Source organism: Crocuta crocuta, unplaced genomic scaffold, assembly GCF_008692635.1.
Source record: "Crocuta crocuta isolate KB4526 unplaced genomic scaffold, BGI_CrCroc_1.0 scaffold396, whole genome shotgun sequence".
NCBI lineage: Eukaryota > Metazoa > Chordata > Mammalia > Carnivora > Hyaenidae > Crocuta > Crocuta crocuta.
In genome coordinates this window covers 1,953,998-1,976,622 of record NW_027533259.1, presented here as the reverse complement: position 1 = coordinate 1,976,622, position 22,625 = coordinate 1,953,998, and the positions used below count along the sequence as shown (strand labels likewise).

Here is a 22,625-nt window from a genome sequence, read left to right as displayed (position 1 = left end):
ATCCCTACCTCCCCCAAATGCCTCTGATTTTCTAAAGATCTTCTGAGAGTCTACAATCATCCTTGCAAAGAGTTCTTAGTCACCTAAACTTCCAGGCCTTATACTCCTGTTTAATTCTGTCCTCATACTCCTGTTTAATTCTGTCCTCTCGATTTCCAAAGACCTGCCTAAAGAACCTGGAATTGTAACACTGGAATTTCATGCTTATAGGCCAAACTGAATGTAAGATTGCAACACTAATCCTTTAGATTCTTTCCCAGTTTCAACAATAGCTCCTTCATCATCCTGTGTATCCTGTATTCCTATTTCCACTCTCTCCCTCTTTCCATACAATCTCCAATCTTTGGGTTATCAGATGATGGGCATGGTTGGTCTTTGTCACTTAGGGTATGACCTGAATCCTCTTCCAAGTAATAGGTATTTATGCAGCACAGTGCCTTTTGGAGCTTTTTTTCCTTCCTCCCCAACACCCTCTGCCCCCATTGGACCATTCTAAGCTTTCCTATCCATTCCTGGTAGTTTCATATTCCACCTGATATGCCTGTTTCTCATGCTCTTGTAAGGTGGGCATTTTGGGCATAATAGCAAGATGATATCAAGGAGCCTATATGTTTTTCATCATGAAAAATATGGAAGTGAGTGTAGACTTAGGGGTCAGATTTTAACAGAATTCTTTTCTTTTCTGCTCAGAGAATTCAATGGTCACCTGGGCCAAAATGGCTTATCACCAATGTCGTCAGCTGGTATTGAGCATTCTGGTTTCATTGCTTTGAGTGGGGAAGGGAGGCAGTTACAGGTTTCTTTGCATCAGAATCAGAAGAAAACAAGAGGGTAGCCAATGGAAATAAGAAAATGGAGACTGAAAGGCAGAGACTATTAAAAGAGCAACAAAATGACTGTAAAGGGAAAACATTAAGCCTAGGAAACAGTACAAAGTGCAGGTGTAAAACAGCAATACTACATGAAACTGTAAGGAATTACCCCGTGGATAGTTCACGGGAAAATTACTTGAAAGCAACTCTCTAGCTAGCTGGAGCTCTGGGTTGTGAGAGATACCTGGACAATGAAAACAATCGTCTGCTGTCTTCTTCATTGTATCCTTAGCACTCCGCACAGTACCTAGACGCAGAACAGATGCCAATGAGTATTTGCTTAAGAAACACCACACTAGCCAGAGTACCCAGTGTTTTCAGACAACCTACACGTTTCTATGACACAGTCACTTGCATATCCCGCAGGCTCCATCTACGGCAGGATTTGTGGGGAAAACGACCTGACTTAAGGGAAAGTATAGGGCATCCACGGGCGACAGTTCTGTCGGCTACATGGAGGGGGGGAAACGCGAAGAGGAACAAGCTCAGTAGAGCAGCTATTAGACCACCCCTGAGGTGCGCCTTTTACATGATTGTCTGCGAGGCTCCTGTCCAACTTCTCCTGTCTCCACCTCGTGGAACACCTGCCAACCGAGGAGTTAGCCAGGGGGCAGTTCTGTGGTTTTAACAGAGAGGCTCTGGGGGGCAGTACGTCTCCTCTTCCTGGCGTCTCTTGCCTGCACCTGCCGCTCGGCCCCTCGAGCCTCCGCAAAGATGCAGAGGTCGAAGCACGTTGCTGTGCGGTGCAGAAATGCTCCCAGAATCAGCCTCCCACGCCCTCTCCCTAACACCAACCGGGATCCTGGGATCGCCTCTAGGATCCCTGTAGTGCTCCCGCTGGCTCCTTAGATTTCCCCCCCTTCCCCAACTCCAGGCCCGCTTCTCCGACACACGCCCACCACTCGAGGGGCGTCCCAGGGTGGTCGCGGTCCTCCACGCCCCGGGGCGGCCAGCGGGGCGGGGGATGGGGCGGAAGGCGGGAAGCGGAGTGGGGGGCGCCAGAGCTCGCGCGCCACACTGCCCCGCGCGGGATTTGCCGCCTTCAGCTGCAGCAGCTGCAGCGGCGGCGGCGGCGGGAAGAGGGGTGGAGGGCGGCGAGCAGGGCTGGAGCCCGGGCCAGGAGGGAGGAAGGGAGGGGGGACCGGGAGGCTGTGCCAGGCGAGCCGGAGGGGTGCTCCGCGCTCCCCCGCCCTCCTTCCGGGAGCGAGGATGCAGACTCTGAAACTGGCGCTGCTGGGCTGAGGCAGAGGCAGGGGAGTTGCAGCGCGCGCGGCTCGGTGAGTGTGTCTCCAGAGCGCGGAGAGGCGGGGGGAGGCGGAGGACGAGGAGGAGGAGGAGGAGGAGGAGGGGGAGAATGCCCGGAGCCGCCGTCGCTGCCGCCGCCGCCGCGATGCTCCCGGCTCAGGAGGCTGCCAAGCTGTACCACACCAACTATGTGCGGAACTCGCGGGCCATCGGCGTGCTGTGGGCCATCTTCACCATCTGCTTTGCCATCGTCAACGTGGTGTGCTTCATCCAGCCCTACTGGATTGGCGACGGCGTGGACACCCCGCAAGCCGGCTATTTCGGGCTCTTCCACTACTGCATCGGCAACGGCTTCTCCCGGGAGCTGACCTGCAGGGGCAGCTTCACGGACTTCTCCACGCTGCCCTCGGGCGCCTTCAAAGCCGCCTCCTTCTTCATCGGCCTCTCCATGATGCTCATCATCGCCTGCATCGTCTGCTTCACCCTCTTCTTCTTCTGCAACACGGCTACGGTGTACAAGATCTGTGCCTGGATGCAGCTCACCTCCGGTGAGTGCGCGCTCACCTCAGCGGAGGCTGGGGGACCGCCGGGCGCCGGAGCCTGGAGGGGCGGGAGTGGGAGGGGCGGGGGCCCTGCGCGCCGCNCTCCCCGGCCTGGGGTGGGGGCGAGGTGGGGGCAGGAGCCTGGGCTGCCGGAACCCCGGAGTTTCCCCAGCCCGGCCCCCGCGCGTTGTCCCGGGCTTTCCAGAACCTCCTCAGCGCGGGGGACGCCGCCCAGGGGGACGCGCGGAAGGGCGGTTGCTGAGCCGAGTCAGCTGCGAGCCGGAGGTGGCGAGTAGGGGCCGGCCGCTTAGGGCGCGAGCTGAGGGACTAAGAAGGGGGACTGACCCAGCATGGCGAAAAGCGGATTTGGAGAGGCTGTAGTGGAAGGAGAGTCATCCTGCCCTGTGCCTCCCTGGGACTGTTTCTGTCATTGCTTCATGAGGGGGTGGTGCTGGAGTGAAACTGTTTCACTCCGTCCCGGGCAAGTTATAAAAATTTTATCTTCCATCTGGAAATGAGTAGATGCTAATTCTGTTGTGGGTTTCACCCTTCTAAGAAAAATGTAGCTTAGCATGCTCCTTTTAGCAATAACCCAAAATGTTAACGTCAAGTCTTCAGTTTGCTTCCTCGTCGGCAAAGGTCCTTACATTAAATCCTTAAGCAGAGATCTTGAGGGAATCCAGAATTCTCAAGATTTCATTTTGGGGAAGTGGCTTTAGGGACGTGGGCTGAGAGGAAAACCTGTTCCATTAGCATTTCTGATCACTTTTTGCCTGTGGTTGATAGAATGTTGCTAGCTAGAGAACATGAAAAGTACTTTTTTCCGAGCCTTAAAGTTACTTTTAACCCAGAAAGGATGGGGGTGCGTTTCCCGGAGGCAATGGAGAGTCATGAAACAAAACTGATTCCTTTCTCTCCTTCCTGAGATGGGATTCCCACTCTGGTAGGCACCTTGGACGCCCTGCCTTCTAAAGGCAGCCTCTTTGGTCCAACAGTTGACACCCTCCTGTTCCAACATTGTTGGGTTCTTTTGATTTTATGGGTGATCTGGTTGTGCAAGAACATGGGCTATATCAGACAGTCAAATGGTCTCATTTGTGTTTGGTTTTATTGTTCTCATTCTTTAAGGCTTATGTTACCTTCAGGATTTTGTACTTATTCTTATGCCTGGGGAGGTTTTTTTGGGGGGAGTTAGGGATTTGATCCCTGAGTTTACCAGGATGATGAAGTCCTTAAAGGTGTTGGACAAGAACATGAAGGTTCATGATCTTTTATATTGCTGGTTGACATAAGAGAAACTTGTGGGAGTGTAAACTTGTATTATGGAAGTATTTGCTTTGTATGAAGTATGTCTCGGCTGATTTTGATTTGCCATGTTCTGGGAACATGTGCAGGTGAGAGGCAAGAAATGAGCCTTGGGAGAGGACCCCCGCCCCCATACCATTATCCTCCTGAAATGCTCCAAGCACCCCACAGACTCTCTGTTTTAATAGATAATGTTAACTTTTGTGGCCGTTTCAAGAGCAGACTAACTTTGAGATTTGGAATAAAGTCATATATTGTAGTTCTTCTTGACATTTGGCTCTGGTTTGGCTTTGACGACAAGAGAACTCTGAGGATGCAGCTGTTTTTTAGAAAAGAAATTGACCCTGCACAGCTAATTTTAATTTTTCTAAGTTAAATGACCTATTTAAACCGGTGATTCAAAGTAGATTGTTTTTCGAAGGTCTGAAAGTAATTTGTGGGTGATTTCTCAGCAACATATTCTTACATATTTTATTTTTATGAGTTTCCATACTCTGAACCCAAGCTTTTTTTGTTTTTGTCTTATTTGAAAAAGGAAAGAAAACAATCTTTGGGACAGAATTGCCAGCTTTGAAGTTAATGCAACTACAACTATTATGGTGGGTTTTTTTTTTTGGTTTGTTTTTTTTTGTTTTTTTTCCCATTCCTTTTCCTGGAATAGAGCACAGAGGAATCATTCTGGGGTGATGAAATATGATGTGGTGTTTTCAGAAATTTGACATAGATACACAATCCTGTTTCCAATATCATAAAATGTGATGATGGCCTTTGTGCTAATGAAGATATGTGGACATTTACTTCATTTTTGGAGCAGTCCAGAACTTTAGGTTCTAGGCATACTTTTTAAAACCTTTCTTTGCAATTTATTTGGTATTTTATTCCTAGATAAACCACAGAAAGACATAATTTTATTTATTGATCAAACATTAATTAAGGAAGAACGGATTATGATGATGGGGCAGTTAAGAATAAAAGTCAGTTATGTTCACAGATTTTTAAGGAGTGGGATATAGAAGATATTTTTGAAGAATGTCACATTTAGGAGCCCCTGGCTGGCTTAGTCGGTAGAGCATGCAACTCTTGATCTCAGGGTCATGAGTTCAAGTTCCACATTGAGTATGGAGCTTACTTAATAAATAATTAATTTAAAAAGCATTTAAAATAAGATGTCACATGTAATGTGGTTTTCTTTTTTGAAGTCTCATGACACCAACAAGAAATTTAGCATAATGTAAGTTATTCTCAAAGTTTAGGTTCTAACCTTTAGACCATTCCCCTCTCATGTTCTGCCTCTTCATGCTTATAATTTAACTGTACCTAGGCAAATCTCAAGTGTAATTTGCAAGCTATGATCGATGACGCTTAATGTGCTATTTGCTTCTTAGAGACTGTTTAACCCTCATTGGAAGTCAAGTGATTAACTTGTGTATTTAGGTATCTAAGCATTTTCACGTAGTAACATAAATCAGAGCCAAGTAGAACCTAAAATCCCATGTGAAATGATAAGAAGATGAGGAAGCAGGAGACTTTCTTGGGGCAACACAGCATTAAGAGTTATCCTTATTATGATTCTGAACAAGGAACTAGAAAAAGTACTTAATTTATTGGACCTGAAAATGATGCTGCTCTTCTATCTAGATATGCGAAGCACATAATTAATGGTGCTATTATGAACACCTTGTTCTGTCCCTCTTGCTCTCCCCTGTAAATCATTATTAACCTCAGTAGAGTGAAGTTGCCGAATTAGGAGCTAGTATGTCACACTACTTCTAGATGTAATTCTATACTTACGGACCATGTCTAATATTAAGACTGAAGACATAAAAATAACACATAGAATAAGTAATAGAAATCGGAGATGCAAAGCTTTCCTAATTTACAGAAAGACAACTTCATGAGAAGAAAAGAGACTTTTATTCTTTCTGTATGATTTCTCTCACACTAAAAAGAAAGGGGTAGATCTGTAACTGGTCAAGTACATAATAAAGTCAAGATTTTATTTTATTTTTATTTCTAGGAGAGAGAGAGAGAGACAGCGTGAGCAGGGGAGGGTCAGAGAGAGAGGGAGTCACAGACTCTGAAACAGGCTCCAGGCTCTGAGCTGGCAGTCAGCCCAGAGCCTGACGCGGGGCTCGAACCCACAAACCGCGAGATCATGACCTAAGGGAAAGTCGGATGCTTAACCGACTAAGCCACCCAGGCGCCCCTAATGAAGTCAAGATTTTAAAAAATCAGATGTAAAGGGAATTTTGTTGCTCTGGGAACTTGATTCTCTGCTTCCGTGTTCTTGCTCTTTAAATCAGTGTTTCCGTCTATTTCCATGCCTATTAATAGCCAAGTCTCATAAAGGTGTTGTTTTGTTTATTTGTTTTACCATGTCTGGAATTTTCCCTAGAAGCACAAGTGTTAACTGTTATAGACCAAAGAAGTCTTATCTTTTTTTAATAAGCTAAAGAAGCTAAAGCATTAAGGGGTGCCTGGCTGGCTTAGTCATTAGAGCACGTGCCTCTTGATCTTGAGGTTGTAAGTTCAAATCCCACGGTGGGCGTGAGGATTACTTAAAAATAAAAAGTCTTTAAAAAAACAAAATAAGCTAGGGGTGCCTGGGTGGTTCAGTTGCTTAAGAGTCGGACTTTGGCTCAGGCCATGATCTCACGGTTTTTGAGTCTGAACCCCACATCGGGCTCTGCACTGACAACGGGGAGCCTGCTTGGGATTTTCTCCCTCTCCTTTCTCTCTGCCCCTTCCCTGTTTGTGCTTTCTCTCTCTCAAAATAAATGAATGAACTTAAAAAATATGCTAGGGCATTAAGGTAAAATTTATGGTTTTTTAGACATCCACCATGGACTTCTTGGTCAAAAGCAGCAGATGAAGGGTAATTGCTTTCATCTGTGAGGAAGGGCACCAGCTCCAGGTTGGATTTCTTTATTCAGGAGAGATAAGTTTAGGGAAAGGGATTGCGTTTGCCACCTCCTCGCTCTTTGGAGTATAGCAACAAGAAGGGCCACCAAGATGATGAGGCTGTGTGGCATGGGTTAAGGGCTGCATTGCTTAGTCACTTTCCCCTGATTCCTTGCCTTAGTTTTTCTCAGCTCTTTGTAGCCAACTTCCTTTCTTAAATTTTATAACTGTTGTTTAGGTGAGAAGAAAATCATCAGAGATAATCATTGCATTTTTTAGCTTGCAAGAGGAGCTTTTGCAATATTTTATGATACTGTCTCATGGCACCTTGCTCTTTTCTTATATATCTTATAAACATTTAAGATGATAGAGTTGTTTGTGCATTTGTTTAATGTCTGTCTTCTCCAGTACATGGAAATTTCCATAAAGCCATGTCTGTTTTTCTTCATATTGCATAAAGGTCAAGATCTGGACACTGGTGTGAAAAGATGTGGGTTTCAAACCTGGCTCTGACACTCATGACTGTATGACCCAGGGAATTAATTTCTCTATATTTCAGTTGCTCATCTGTAAAGTGGGCATGTACGTGTACTTATCTCAGGTGATTGGTGCAAGGATTAAAGAGCTAATGTATACACTGAGATCAGTGCCTGGTGCATGGTAAGCAAGCACTCTATGAGTGTTGGGTATGATTACTGTTCTTGTGTTGTCACTGCTGTGTCTTGGCACACAGTAGTATGTGCATGTCATGTGCTGAATAGTAGATATTCAATAAATTGTTCATGAGTAGAAGAAAGAATGAATGATTAATGGGGCAAAGGATGAAAGGGGAGATTTAAAATTTCCCACATGCTCTGTTGAGTAGTGAATGTCAAAGATGAGCAAAGCTCATCTTTCTCATTGTTTTGTAGCAGTGATTGCACTAAAGGATCTCTTCCACCATTCTTTGACAGCAGTGATTGTGACCTGACAGCCTAATTCATGATGAACTTACTCCCAACTGGGGGTCTTTTCTGATGCAAGGGTAATGGTCTTTATTACAACCATAGGACATAATCAATTATATCTTAGGGTTCACCAAGTTTTTCCTTTTCTTCATTTGACTTCTCATGAAAAAAGAAATCATTCAAAATGGAGGTTTTATGTAAGAATCACAAGATCAGGCTTTCCTAAGAGCAGGGACCCTGTTCCAGATTGAATTTCCTTCCATACCTTCAGGAGCAATCCAGACAGGAGAGGATGGGTCTTGCAGACTTTCCATTTCTCCTTCTGGGCATCATTGCGGATCTGTTCTTGGACCTGCCAGGGATCCTGCGAGATCTGCTCAGACAGGTGGCAGAGCTGTGACGCAGGTCTCAGAAGAGGAAACACAGCTAGGACTTGCTGGCTCTCAGGATTCCACACACTCGCCCAGATGCAGAGGGAAGAGTGTGCACAACTGGTGAGGGAAGTTTTCATTTTCTAACAGTATGTTCCACCTATAAGAATTTTCTATTTACCAAATCACACTTATAAGAAAGTGATTTAAAATGAGAATTCAGAAACTGTTTTCTTTCTCTTCTTTCTCTCTCTCTCTCTCTCTTTTTTTTTTTTTTTTTTTTTTGCTTCTATGCAGCATGACAAGGGATGTGACAGTTGAAGAGATGTTGAAAAATATATTAATGTGAATGTCAAAACAAATGATTTTTGTAACAGCGGGATTTTAAGTGAACATCTGTGAAAAATAACAGACCCCATATAGCCCATGAAGTATATTGTTAGGTGTTTTTTGTCTTGGTGCAAGGCTGCACATTTAACAGCTTTTTTTTTCTGTTGTAAAAATGTTAACAAGGCGCTTATATACTTTTACTAAGCAACAAATAAATAAGTAAATAAATACTTAACCAGAATGTGGTTATCAGATACTTAACATGAAAACAATTATTTAGAGATTAGTGCTTGTATTTGGTATCATATTGTGATCAGAGAATCCAGAGGCCAGGCCGGTATATTGCATTTTATGTACATATCTTAGGAATCTTTCAAAGTGAACAATATTTTAAATGAGGAAAGGAAGAGGGGTGCCTGGGTGCTTCAGTCGGTTAACTGTCCGAGTTCGGCTCAGGTCATAATCTAACCATTCATCCCCACTTTGAGCCCCACTTTGGGCTCTGTGCTGACAGCTCAGAGCCTGGAGCCTGCTTCAGATTCTGTGTCTCCCTCTCTCTCTGCCCCTCCCCTGCTTGCACTCTGTGTCTCTTTCTCTCTCAAAAATAAATAAACATTAAAAAAATTAAAAAAAAAAACACAAAGAAGCGAACAGAGCACATAACTGTAGGTGAAGTATGTGGCACCTCTGTGTATGGTGTGAGGCTATAGGGAGAGGAGGAGAGAGAACCTCAGATCACACTGAGGTGAAGTAAAGAGCAAACTCCCCAAGAGAACCCTAATTTGGGGGCTTAATGGCATGATAACTGGGAGAGTTTTAAAGTGTAATTTCCATAATATAGTTGAACTTTGGGGGTCAGCACCAGCTTTAATTAATGTGATTTTTGCTTATAATGAGTCAACCGGAATTTTTATTTGATATGAGGAAAGACCAAGGAGCTGACCTTTATTCTTAATAATAACAAGAAGATATTAATAATGACAGAAAGTAAGAGGCTGGTTCATATTAGCAAATAGTAAGTAAGTTATTTGATGGCTTAAACGTAAAACTGTTATGAAAAGTCATTGGGGCATTTAAAAAATAAACAAAATGACCTCTGCCAGCATTCTTAATGTCCACATAATTAATATTATGCAGCTCTCAAATGATAATTATGATTCTCTGATGCACCTATTACACACGGTCAGAGTGCCATTCCTTAGTTTACACTGTCCTAACAGTAATTTTGAACACATTTCTCATGTCCTCTGCTAAAATGAAACAGAAAAATGAGAGATTTGCAAGAGAAAGATAATTTTTTGACCACTATAGACGTGAACCCTACCAAACTACTACTGGACAGAATGAACGAAGAAAGTAACCTTTCTGAAATAGTGTTGCTGACATGAGATCTCCATAATGGGTCTCGCATACCAGGATTCTGACATCTTTCTAAGACTCCTAAAACCGGATCTGCAGCATGGTAGGAGCTGTGTGTGCTGAAAAGGAGAAAGGATCCTAAGTGATAGGTCAAGTGAAATTAGTCTAATTGCATGAAAATTTGAGATTATGACTCATCAGTGGAAGGGCTAGTGGCAGAGTAGAGAAAGTTAGTGAAATGAGTGATAAATGTAGATCAGAAAAGAGGCCTTCAGCTCAGAAATGGACACGCAGAACTTAACTTATCAAGAGAGTTCTCCTCATTCTTTGTCCAATTAGAAAACAATGGCACACAGAAGTGTGAAGGGACCTCAGCCTTAGCTTTGGTATATAATGCATCATAGACCCATTTCCTTAAGTGTCTGGAGACACATTGTGGAAATAGCCTGGGTGCTCTATACCTCTCCCCCATTTTTAATGTTTATTTATTTTGAGAGAGAAAGAAAATGCGTACGTGTGTGGGTGCACACACGCACGCATGGGAGGGGCAGAGAAAAAGGAGAGAGAATTCCAAACAGGTTCCATGTGATCAGTACAGAGCCTGATGTGGGGCTCAGTCCCACAAACTGAGATCATGACCGGAACTGAAATCAGAAGCTGGACCCTTAACTGACTGAGCCACCCAGGTGCCCCCAGTTTTTGGTTTTAATGAAGATCAAGAGTGAGGTTTCAAAAATCAAAATGGGAAACGTGTATCATCATTGACAGAAGGCTCAGTATTTAAAAAATAGGCAAAAAAAAAAAAATAGGCAAAAAGATCCAGCTGTGGAGAATGACAGGGACATTGAAGAGTGACACTGGTAAATGAAATAGGAATAGAAAAGACAAGAAGAAATTCAAGGTTGCAAAGCCTGTGGAATTTCATAATATCAAAAGTCTGTTGGAGTTGATATCATCAATGCTTAAAAATATTTTGGCATAGGACAAGCAGAAGGCTGGAATATGCAACAAATCCAAAGCTGTGTGCTGATCTCAGTTCCCAAAAAGGAAAGATTAAGTCTCTGTTGCACACCTCCGCTACCACTCAGGAGTTATAATAGATTCTAATATCAAGCTATTCAAAGAGAGAGAGATGATCAGACTTCCTGTATGACAGATGAAAATATGGAGGATTAAAATAAGCCAACCAAAGAAAGAAAAAGTCATTGTAAAACTTGATAAATAGAATTCCTATAGTTTCTCTTTGAAAATCTAGTTACAGATTGTGAAGCTAACTTCATTTCTATAATGCTTTAAAAAAAACTTAAAAATTTTTTAAAGTACACTCCACACCCAGTGTGGAACCCAATGTGGGGCTTGAACTCATTATCCTGAGATCAAGACCTGAGCTGGGATCAAGAGTCAGAAGCTTAACTGACTGCCACCCAGATGCCCCTCTATAATGCCTTTCATAGGGAAAGGGAACTTACCTGGAGTATTTACGATAAATGTATTTACAGAGCACTTTAAGAATGGATATNCTGAGCTGGCAGTCAGCACAGAGCCCGACGCGGGGCTCGAACCCACGAACCGCGAGATCATGACCTAAGCGAAAGTCGGACGCTTAACCGACTAAGCCACCCAGGCGCCCCATCTTTCTTTCTTTTTTTTTACATTTGCTTAGCTGAAGTTATTGAACAGTTCAAAATTATTTCCAAAATACATTTTTGTTACTTTGAGTCATTACCCTAGGCAAATAAAATGGAAGAGCTACATGCTGATAACATAAACTCTTTTTTTAAAGAATCTTTTCTTAAATGTTTTTTTATTTATTTTGAGAGTGAGAGAGAAGGAGACACTTGTGTGTGAAAGTGAGTGGGGGAGGATCAGAGAGAGAGAATCCCAGGCAGGCTCCACACTGTCAGTGCAGAGCCCTATGTGGGGCTTGAACTTAGGAAACATAAAATCATGACCCGAGCTGAAATCAAGAGTCAGATGCTCAACCGACGGAGCCACCCAGGTGCCCCAGTTCCTTGTATTTCTTTAGTTTTCCTGAAGAAGGCAAGAAAAACAAACTCAACATGGCCTCATTATTACTTTCACTTCAGGTTTAAAGTCCTCAGATTATTATAAAAGGAGAATATCAGTTTGTTATGGCTACATCTATGACGATGACCCAAACCACTGAATTGATTAATGAATAAATGAACATTCTCTGCCAACATCCTTTTTGCAGTAAATATGTAGAGTTGAGGTGGACAGGAGAACTTGTTAAATAGGGATGCTCAGTCAGACTCTGCTTTTAGATACGCTGGTCGAGAGACGCTTGGTGAGTACTGCCAGGCAGTGTCCCAGCTGTGTCCTGGAGGTCATAGTGGTTAGCTCTGCTCTTCCTGACCTTTCAGTCTGCCGGAAAGGCCTCCCCAGCAAGATGAAACTTAGATGGGGAAATGGGTCAGGATCTCCCTAGCCCCACTTGACTTTACTGAGACCCCTCCATCGAGCACAGGATGGGCTCTAGAGGGAGCTCCAGCCCTGTCATCCTGTGTTTGTCAGAACTTTCCCTTTTATAAGGTCAGGTCCACAGTCCTTTTCCCTCTGACACTACTTGCAAGATAACATTTTAGAGGGTAGAGAGTGGAGGATAAGATATGAAGGGTGTAAAAGAATAAGAAAAGGGATTTGTTCAGAATATATGCAGTAGAGGGGAAACCTACTTTATCTACAAGGAAAAAGCCATCTCCTCCTGGACTTCTCTGAAGCCCTTTGTCTTTATATAAATGCTTTGAAATGACTCTCTGTAATTTATCTGACCTTTTAAGAAGCCGATGGTGACTTTCCAACAGCCTACTTTTATAGAGGACTCATTGGGATGGTCTTTCCCCATCAGAACATTTTGGCTGTTTTTCTCTAAGCCTGGAGGTGGACTCTTTGGAATAACTTGGACATCACTGGAGAATTAACAGGTCCCTGGAGACCTGGTATAGTAGTTACTAGAGAATTCTAAAGAAGCAGAGGAATTCAGCACTGAGGAATTTGAAATGGCTTTTTGATCTTGACAGTCATGAACTATGCATTATGGTTGCATCTCCACACCAGCCTGAGCAATGAAAAAGTAGAATTGGAAATTACATTCCTTGGGAAACTAGGAGCTTTTCAGAATTTAAAAATAATGTTTACAGTAACTCAGAACATGGACCCTAGCCATAGGCAAATAATACTTCATATGTTCAGAATGAAAATCTGGGCACCTGATTTCATTACTAGCTCCACCTACATATTCTAGTCTCTATTTCCTTAAATACAACAAGATAAAAAGAGAAGGAATGAGTGCCTGCTAGACTCACACATAGTTTTCTCCCCTGGAAGCCACTCAAAGAACACACAAGTTCCTTTCTTCTTTTCTTTTACTTTTTTTTTTTTCTTAGTGGGACCTGAACTCAGTCTGGTTTCTATTTTATCTCTCTGGGAACCTGAAGTGCAGAAAGTTCTTTAGAGGAACATTCAAAAAGCACACTCCTCCCTCAACATCAGGCCTTCCCCCACCTCCCATCTCATACTCAAAAAGAAATTTTTAGAAGTGCCTGGGTGGCTCAGTCAGTTAAGCGTCTGACTTTGGCTCAGGTCATGATCTCACGGTTCTGAGTTCGAGCCTGACATCAGGCTCTCTACTGTCATCATGGTGGAGCCCGTTTTAGATCCTCTGTCCCCCTCAAGTTCTGCCCCTCCCCTGCTCACTCTTTCTCTCTTCCCTCTCTTAAAAATAAATCAACATTAAAACAAACAAAACAAAACACAATTTAAAAAAAGGATTTTTTAAAATCCTCTTCGGAATTCCCACTCATTAGCCTTGATGCTTCCACTCTGGCCCCAGGGTCCATTAAGGTGTCTATGCCTAAACAGACCAAGCAGAAAATCTGAAACTGTACTTGCTGGTACCTCAAACTAGCATTGCTGTGAGACTTCTTTAGAATTGGGGTGCTGAGTTTAATGTGCGTAGAACAAAGAGGAAAAGTTCTGCAATCAATATGAGTTCATTTGACAAGGGCTGTTCCCCTCCACTGTGTAACTGTTAAAGAATTGATTTTTTTCTCTTACAAAGGTTTCTTAAAACAAAAACAAAAACAAAAACCTAATGATTTGAGAGGGGGTCCCTAAACACTAAAGTTTTAATTGTGATAGATGTATTTAGGAAATAGAATGAGTCCAGCATATAGCTCTTCCACATTAAGTCTCCTGGGGACACGAACAATTTATTCAGAATTTATTTTCAAATGTGTTAAAGTATTATCTGAGTTTAGTGTAGAAATATGGCTTATATGGAGGCAAGCTTGAACTTGTCCAATGAAAGAGAAGATGATTTAAATTTCTGTTGTAGTTATAGTGTTATTTAGCCTCGCCTTCATGCTTGTTTTGCTTAACATTTGCAGAATGAATCATTGTTTCAGTTCATCTGCGAACACACTGTGAATAATATATTTTACATTTGTGTGTACACTGCCTGTGTGTATTTGTGTGTACAGTTTAAAAAAAATAATAAAGTGACCATTTGTGTATCCACTACCCACTTTGCTTATAATATCTGCCCAGAAGTAGCCACTTCCCTGAGTTTCATGTTATTACCCTACATTTCTTATAGTTTTATCACTAATGTTCAAATCCTCAAGTAGCACCTTAGTTTTTTACTGTTTCTGTTTTTAAAGATGTTTTCAATATTTTACTGTTTAGTATGACATATGCTATAGATGCAATATTTCTACATCGACAAGAAGTTTTTAGATATTTAATGTATGTTGAATTTTATTTTTTCTTTTAATTAATTTATTTTTAAAAGCATCTTGGTTTTAAGGATGCCACTTATTTTTCTTTAAAGTTTATTTATTTTGAGAGAGAGATAGTGTGCCCAGACGTGGGGGAGAGGTAGAAGGGGAGGGACGGAGAATACCATGCAGGCTCTGAGCTGTCAGTATGTATCCCATGAGATCATGACCTGAGCTGAAATCAAGAGTTGGACGCTTAACCCATCTGAGCCCACCTGGGCACCCCATGTTGAATATTATTAAATGCATTTTCTGCCTCTACTGAAACGATCAGATGGCTCACTTGAATTAATCTATAAAGATGAGGTGAGTTATAATACTGGATTTTCTCCTCTTAATGCATTTTAAAAACAAAGCCAACTTTTATTCACATCGTAGGGGTACCTGGGTGGCTCAGTAGATTAAGCCTCTGACTTCAGCTCGGGTCATGATTTCACAGTTGCTGAGTTTCAACCCCACCACAGGCTCTGTGCTAACAGCTCAGCACCTGGAGCCTGCTTCAGATTCTGTGTCCCCCTATCTCTCTGCCCCTCTCCAGCTCATTCTCTCTCTCTCTCTCCCTCTCTCTTCCTCAAAAAATAAATAAACATTAAAAAAATTAAATATACACATCGTGAGACTCCGTCTCTAATATCTTATTTATTTTTAAAGTATTTTCATGAGTAAGGTTGGTCTTTTTTCTCTTTGCATTGTCACATGTATTTATCTAGTTTAGGTATCAGGGTTATGTAAGATACATAAATGTAGTTGAGAAGTCTCTTTTTCTGTTGTTTGAAAGAATTTGTGTACAATTGGAATGTTTAATAGAATTCTCTTGTAAACTGTCTGGGCCTGGTATTTCTTTGTAGGAAGATTTGAAAACTATTGATTACATTTCTTTGTCTTAGAATCAGTCAGGTTTTTATTTTATCTTCAGTCAGTTTATAAAGATGTATTTTTCTAAGAATTTGCCTACTTCATCCACATTGTCAAGTGTGTTGACATAAAGCTGTTGATACTATTATAATTGTGTAAGAACTATTTGTGTTTCTCTGTTGTCTTTAAATCGATTTTGCCAAAAGTTTGTTTGCTTTATTAGGTTTTTTAAAAACATTGTTTTTACATTTATTTATTTTTGANGGTTTATCTTTGTTGTTCTTTTGCACTGCATTTTTCTGTTCAATAGGAATACTTTTTGCTTTTATTTTTTACTTTTTCCCTTCTATTTTCTTTGGGTTTATTCTCTTATTCTTTCTCTAATTTCTTAATTGATTACCAAGCTCATTAATGTTTATCTTCTACAAACTTATGGAAAAAACTGCTTATCTATAGTGAGATTTTGAAGAGACCATCATTAAAAATTTTGATCAGGAATTGCATGTAACCATCTCAGACCTGACACAAAATGATAAATATATATGTTCTTCCTGAAAGATAGCTCAAATTATGTAATTTAATATTGGATATATTTTCAATATATTTAATACTTAATACTTTATATTCTATGTCTTATATGAAATAAGCACGAATGTTTCTGCAAAATCACATATAGATGCTTCTATTTATTCTAGCAATTGCTATTGTAATAATGTCATTTTCCATGTGTATCAAAAAGATGAAAAAGATGAGAAAAAATCAAGATCACTAATCATCAGCTGATGCTGCCAAGGTCATTATCAGCTTTGGTGTACAATTGTTCCTCTGGATTTCTGCTTTGTCTTTTTTCTTATCCCTAAGGATTTGTCTTACTGTACTATTGCTCAGCAATGCATGTTAAAAAATGTTTTGAATTTTTATCCAGCATTTTTAGGTATTCTATTTGGGAGTGTTGTTGGGGTCATCTGATCTACCATGGTGCCCAAAAGGTAGATCCCATAGATAATATTCAGTTGGCTTTGCTTAGTTCTATGACCACATGGACTCTAAACTTCAAAGTACCAATTTATGCCATTGCTGAAAAGGGGACAGGATGGGAGCAGTGTGGATTGATGCACATAAACTACTTATACTTTCTGAATTTACTACTCAAAGCTCATGGGTGTCCCATTGTGGGTTAGTGTCATATTTTTCTAAGATGAACTATGTATTAGGTGCAAAAGAGTAACATTGTCACTTCCAATGACATATGCATTTAATGTAGATTCCTCTTAGTTTCAATATAAAAATACCAAATTAAATGACAAAAATATTGCCATTGGGTGCTCAGTCCTTTTATTCTTTTATTCATTCATTTACCTTGCCCTCTTGCATGCTTATCATGTGTATTAGAGAAAGTATCAAGCCTAAAACACTTCTAATATTAAAGATCTCTTGGGGCGCCTGGGTGACTAAGAAGAAAAATGTGGAGGCAGCTATAACATAGCAGAGAACTTCATAAGGTCTGAAACTAAAACACCTGGGTTTGTGTGTTGCCTGCTTCATTTCCAAGGTTATTGCATGACCTTGGATCAGTTCCTTAGCCTATCTATGCTTCAGTTTCCTCATCTGTAAGGTGAGAATAAATACAGAACCTATCTCATGTCTGAAACACAGAAGACACTCCTAAATGTGAGGAATGAGTATCATCATCATCGTCATCATCGTCACCATCATCATTGCTAGAAAGGCAGTGCTGGAAGAAACAAAATGAAGTATAAACTACATTGCTATTCTACAAAAAAAACACCCATATGACCTCAAATAAATTCTCGTTTTAAAAAAATTTTAATGTTTATTTTTATTTTTTGAGAGACAGAGACAGAGGGCAAACAGGGGAGTGATAGAGAGAGAGAGAGAGACATAGAATCAGAAACAGGCTTAGGCTCTGAGCTATCAGCACAGCTCACACGTGGGCTTGAACCCACAAACCGTGAGATCATGACCTGAGCTTAAGTCAGACACTCAACCGACTGAGCCACCCAGGCATCCCTCAATTTATTTCTCTTTTAATCTAGAAAAGAAATCATGTACATTTTGAAGGTGTGTACCTTTATTCATTGCTATTCCACTTTTTGTTGAGGTTGACCCTTAACATTCTAGGCCTTTGTGGGGATTTTATGGCATTGAGAGAACAAAGGAAGGCTGTGGATCTTTGTTGAAGTGGATACCCTTTCAGCCCTCCTTTTGGGCTGGAGATTAGGGATCTGTAGAAAGATTCTATTAGGACTCAGAGAAGTGTAATAGTTAGTGATTGCTCATCTTTGCGCCCTGTCTAATGGGAGCTTCCTGAGGGCAGAGATATGGAGGTTTATTTACCATTGTATGTTTATTGCTTAGGATGCTTGTTGCAATTTGCCTAATCTTCCAATGCCTTTAACTGATGCCATAACTCAAAGCTCTATCCTAGGAACTGATATAAAGACAATTTCTCAGCTGTTTTTAGAGAAGGAGTTAACATAGTGATTTTCCCACAGAATCCGTACAACCAGAGATCTTATCATTTCTTTTTTTAAAAATTATTTATTTAAATTCACATTAGTTCACATACAGTGTGGTATTGGCTTCAGGAGTAGAACCCAGTGATACATCACTTACACATAACACCCAGTGCTCATCTCAACAAGTGCCCTCCTTAGTGCCCATCCCCTACTTAGCCCATCCTCTCACCCAACACCCCTCCAGCAAAACCTCAGTTTGTTCTCTATATTTAAGAGTCTCCAAAGGTTTGCCTCCCTCTCTGTTTTTATCTTATTTTTCCTTCCCTTCTCCTATATTCATCTGTTGTGTTTCTTGAGTTCCACGTCTGAGTGAAATCCTATGATATTTGTTTTTCTCTGAGTGACTTACTTCACTTAGCATGATATACTCTTAGTTCCATCTTTGTGGCAAATGGCAAGATATCATTTTTTTGATTGCTGAGGAATATTCCATCTTCTTTATCCATTCATCAGTCAATGGACATTTGGGCATTTTCCATAATTTGGCTATTGTTAAAAGCACTGCTATAAACTTTGGGGTGCATGTGTCCCTTCAAATTAGAATTTGTATCCTTTGGATAAATACCTATCAGTGCAATTGCTGGGTCGCAGTGAGTTCTATTTTTAATTTTGTGAGGAACCTCCATATGGTTTTCCAGAGTGGCTGCACCAGTTTGCATTCCCACCAACAATGTAAAAGGGTTCCCCTTTCTCTGCATCCATGCCAACATCTGTTGTTTCCTGAGTTGTTAATCTTAGCCATTCTGATAGGTGAGGTGGTATCTCATTGTGGTTTTGATTTGTATTTCTCTGATGATTAGAGATGTTGAGCATCTTTTCATGTATCTGTTAGCCATCTGGATGTCTTCTTTGCAAAAATGTCTATTCATGTCTTCTGCCCATTTCTTCACTGGATTGTTTGTTTTTTGGGTGTTGAGTTTGATAAGTTCTTTATAGATTTTGGATACTAACCCTTTATCTGATATGTCTTTTGCAAATATTTCCTCCCATTCTACCTGATGAAATGGGATTTTATCATTTCTATACGATTTGAGCTCTACTTAAGAAAACAAGTCCTGGGACACCTGGGTGGCTCAGCTGGTTAGCATCTGACTCTTGGTTTCTGCTCAGGTCAGGGTCTCAGGGTACATGGGTTCAAGCTGCACTGACAGCATAGAGCCTGCTTGGGATTCTCTCTCTCCCTTTTTCTCTACCCCTCATCCCCCCACTTGTACTCTCTCTCAAAATAAATAACATTAAGAAAAGAAAACAGTCCCATATTTTTAAATATTTATTTATTTTGGAAGAAGAGAGAGACAGAGTGTGAGCAGGGAGGAACAGAGAGAGAGGGAGACACAGAATCTGAAGCAGGCTCCAGGCTCTGAGCTGTCAGCGCAGAGCTCAACGTGGGGCTTGAACTTACAAGCAATGAGATCATAACCTGAGCTGAAGTCAGATACTTAACCTACTGAGCCACCCAGGTGCCCCTCCCAAAAAAGAAAACAGTCCTATTTTTATTTCAAATTTCAAAGTCTTGAACCATGAACCAAATTTGATTATGTTTAATATCTTGTGTATATGAATATGGAATGATGCATTCTAAATGGCTCACCTTGACTAGAGAAATTTGGCTTTAATAGCAGATGTTTTGTTAAATCCAGATACATGGATCCCATGGTTTGTAATTTTTGACCCTAACATAAAGAATAAAAAATATTATTAGAACCAAGGAAACACTAAGACATTTGAAAATAAACCTTGTTTTTAAACATTATTTTCTAAAATGAGTTCCTTTAGTTCTCTACCTTCAATGGAACTACCATAAAATCTGAAGAGTTGAGCAAGGTGGAAAGATTGAGAGAACAGATGAAAAAGATGAAAAGACACAGAGCAGTGTAGGTCAAGGCACAAATAAAGGGGACTGGTACGTGACATAAGTAGCAGTAATCTTGACGTTCAAATTGTCTGACGGTAATCTTGACATTCAAATTGTCTGAGAAGGATGAAACGTATGAACATTTATAAAAGAAAAAAAAATCTGTGTAGGTAGGGAGAGAACATTTTATTTGGAAGCTCAGACAAAGACAATACAAAATAATAAAAAATTAATTGAAGTCTCCTTCAAAATACAATGACATCAGTTTGCTGCTTCCCAGCGTGATAAAGTGGTGTCATAAGATATACCTCATAATCATTTTTTCTTATAAAATAATTGTTTTACCGTTTTCACTGTGGTGAGTTTTTTAAAAACACATAAGTCCTCAGAAATGAGAAGAATGTGTAGAATCTTGGGGACAGTAAAGTAGATATTGAAAGCTGGAGAAAAGTGCTGGGGAATGAATTATTCTCTATGATAAACCCGAGACAGACAAGGGAGCCCTTTCCTTATATTACTCAGTTACATTGTTCACAAGGATTCTTTTAAGAAGATGCTCCTTGTCTCTGATTTTGAAATGACTTTGTGATGTCTGGCTGCTATGGTAACCACTCTTTTATTAAAGAGTAACATTTATAGTCAACGGAAATTGTCAACTTGTTAGCGTGCTATTCTAGATGTCCCTTACATTTACCAATTTTCTGACTTATCACATATTTGATATAATCTTACTGTTGGAAATGCCTCTATTTCCCTATGTTTATGTTTATATGGTAGATTAATACTGTTATGTCTGAGTAAGGATACAGTGTTATTGCAAAACCTGCTTCTTTGGCCCACAGTAGTACCATTAGTGATTAGGGAGCTCACTGCGTACCCGGTGATGTTCTAGTGCTCTGTATATCTTTAATCTAATCCTCACTAAATCCTATGGGGTGCTGCTGCTCCTGTTGTTATTATTATTATTATTGCCACCATTTCACTGATGGAAATGGAGGGATTGGAGGCATAGAGAGGTTAGGAAATGTTGCCAAGGTTCATACAGGTACAGCTGTGCTTTCCAATATGGTAACCTCTAGCCACATGCCCTTATTTAAATTTGAATTTAAGTGAAACTAAAAATTCAGTTCCTCAGTTACACTGACCGCACTTCAAGTGTCCTCGTGGGTGGTTGGACAGTGTAGAACAGAGTCTTTCTATCATTGCAGAAAGTGCTATTGGATGGTGCTATTGAGGACCAGGCTTGAAACCAGGTGGTGTCATTCCAGGGTCCCTATTCATAGCTACTACATTGCACTTTAAAATTTTCTCCTTCTATTAACAATAAAATGAAGGATAAAGAGTAATAGTGGTGACTAAAGACTGAATGGGAGATCCATTCATTCATTACACAGATATTTATAGAGCCCTTGCGGAGTGATAGACACTATTCTAGAGGTCATTGCCGCAGTAGTGACCCAGACAGCAGATGGATTCTCTGACCTCACAGAGCTTACTTTCTGCTGAGAGCAGACAGGTACAAACCGTGAAATATATAATATATTAGGCGGTGAGAAGTGCTGTGGGGAAAGCAAAGTGGGGTGCTGCTGAGGATAGGGGGTGCTGGTGAAAGGCCTTCTGATAAGACACCATTTAAGAAGAGACCTGCAAGAAGGAAGACACATGAGGTGAGAGAGGAGCAAGCCAGGCAGTGGCAGCAGTGTGTTGAGGCCCTGAAGCAGAGACCAGTGAGTTCTTTTGACACACTGAGTGCCACAGATAATGGCGGGCATCACAGAAACTCCTTCTCTTTGGCCTCCTTTATCCTTGGTGTGATATCACCATTCTTGCCATCTTCCTTTGAGCCATCAAAGCCCATTGCATTTCTCTTGCAAATATTATCAATTTTGGAGGTTGTAGACTTTGGTACATAAAGCAAATCTTAGTACCCTTATATGATTAACCTTGTCTTAATGGGATCATAGGATCATGTTTGTTGGAAATGTCTTTCTGCTTTCCATGGGCCCCTTCACTTTACAAACAGAGACGACCCTATCGGATCAAAAGTTCTGTATGTACAGCCAGGATGATCACACTACTTTTAGAAGAAAATTCAGGTGAAAAAGAACTAAACCGTGGTCTAAAATTTTACTTCTAGATACAAGGAACAGGCTTATGAATCTAATTTTTCATTGTTAAGAGTTTGACCAAACATGGAAAATGAATCCCAAGTCTTTGAGTAAATTGAAATCTTTCCAGATGGCAACTGCATTGGCAGCCCATAAGGATACAGTGAACCCCTCATTTGCCAAGTGTGAGGAAAGCTTTGCTTCACAAGACAATACCTAGGAACTTGCCTGCATCCTCCTCCCTGACTGTGTCACCGTCCCTCCCTTGTCTCCGGGTCTTGTGAGTGCGCATCCTGCTACGATCTAGTACAACTAAATCACTACTCCTTTCTCTTATTAATTGTGAGGACAAAATGAAATGATGAATGAATGTAAATACTACTTTTATATATGTATCCTTGGCATTTTACCCATAAAGCACTTCTATGTGTAAAATTCTTAGAATAGCACCAAGTCCGTGGTGAGAGCCCCATAAATGTTAGCTGCTATCATTGTTATTCCCAGTACTCTCCTCTCTTTATTTAAGCTGGTCTTGCCTCAATGCATCCTACCCTTTTTTGCTGCAGCCCGCCTGTGTCTTCTAGTCCTGCTTCTGT

The 22,625-nt window shown here is 41.0% G+C and overlaps 1 protein-coding gene across 2 annotated transcripts in view; it reads left to right on the top strand.

Annotated features, from left to right (window-relative positions):
- Positions 1–2,226: 2,226 nt before the first annotated feature.
- Positions 2,227–22,625, top strand: part of LHFPL3 (LHFPL tetraspan subfamily member 3) — a 555,591-nt gene continuing 535,192 nt past the window's right edge. For both annotated transcript variants that reach the window (XM_077746951.1, XM_077746949.1), the window contains exon 1: positions 2,227–2,665. In XM_077746951.1, the coding sequence (XP_077603077.1) occupies positions 2,227–2,665 (439 nt within the window). The remainder of the gene's footprint in view (positions 2,666–22,625) is intronic.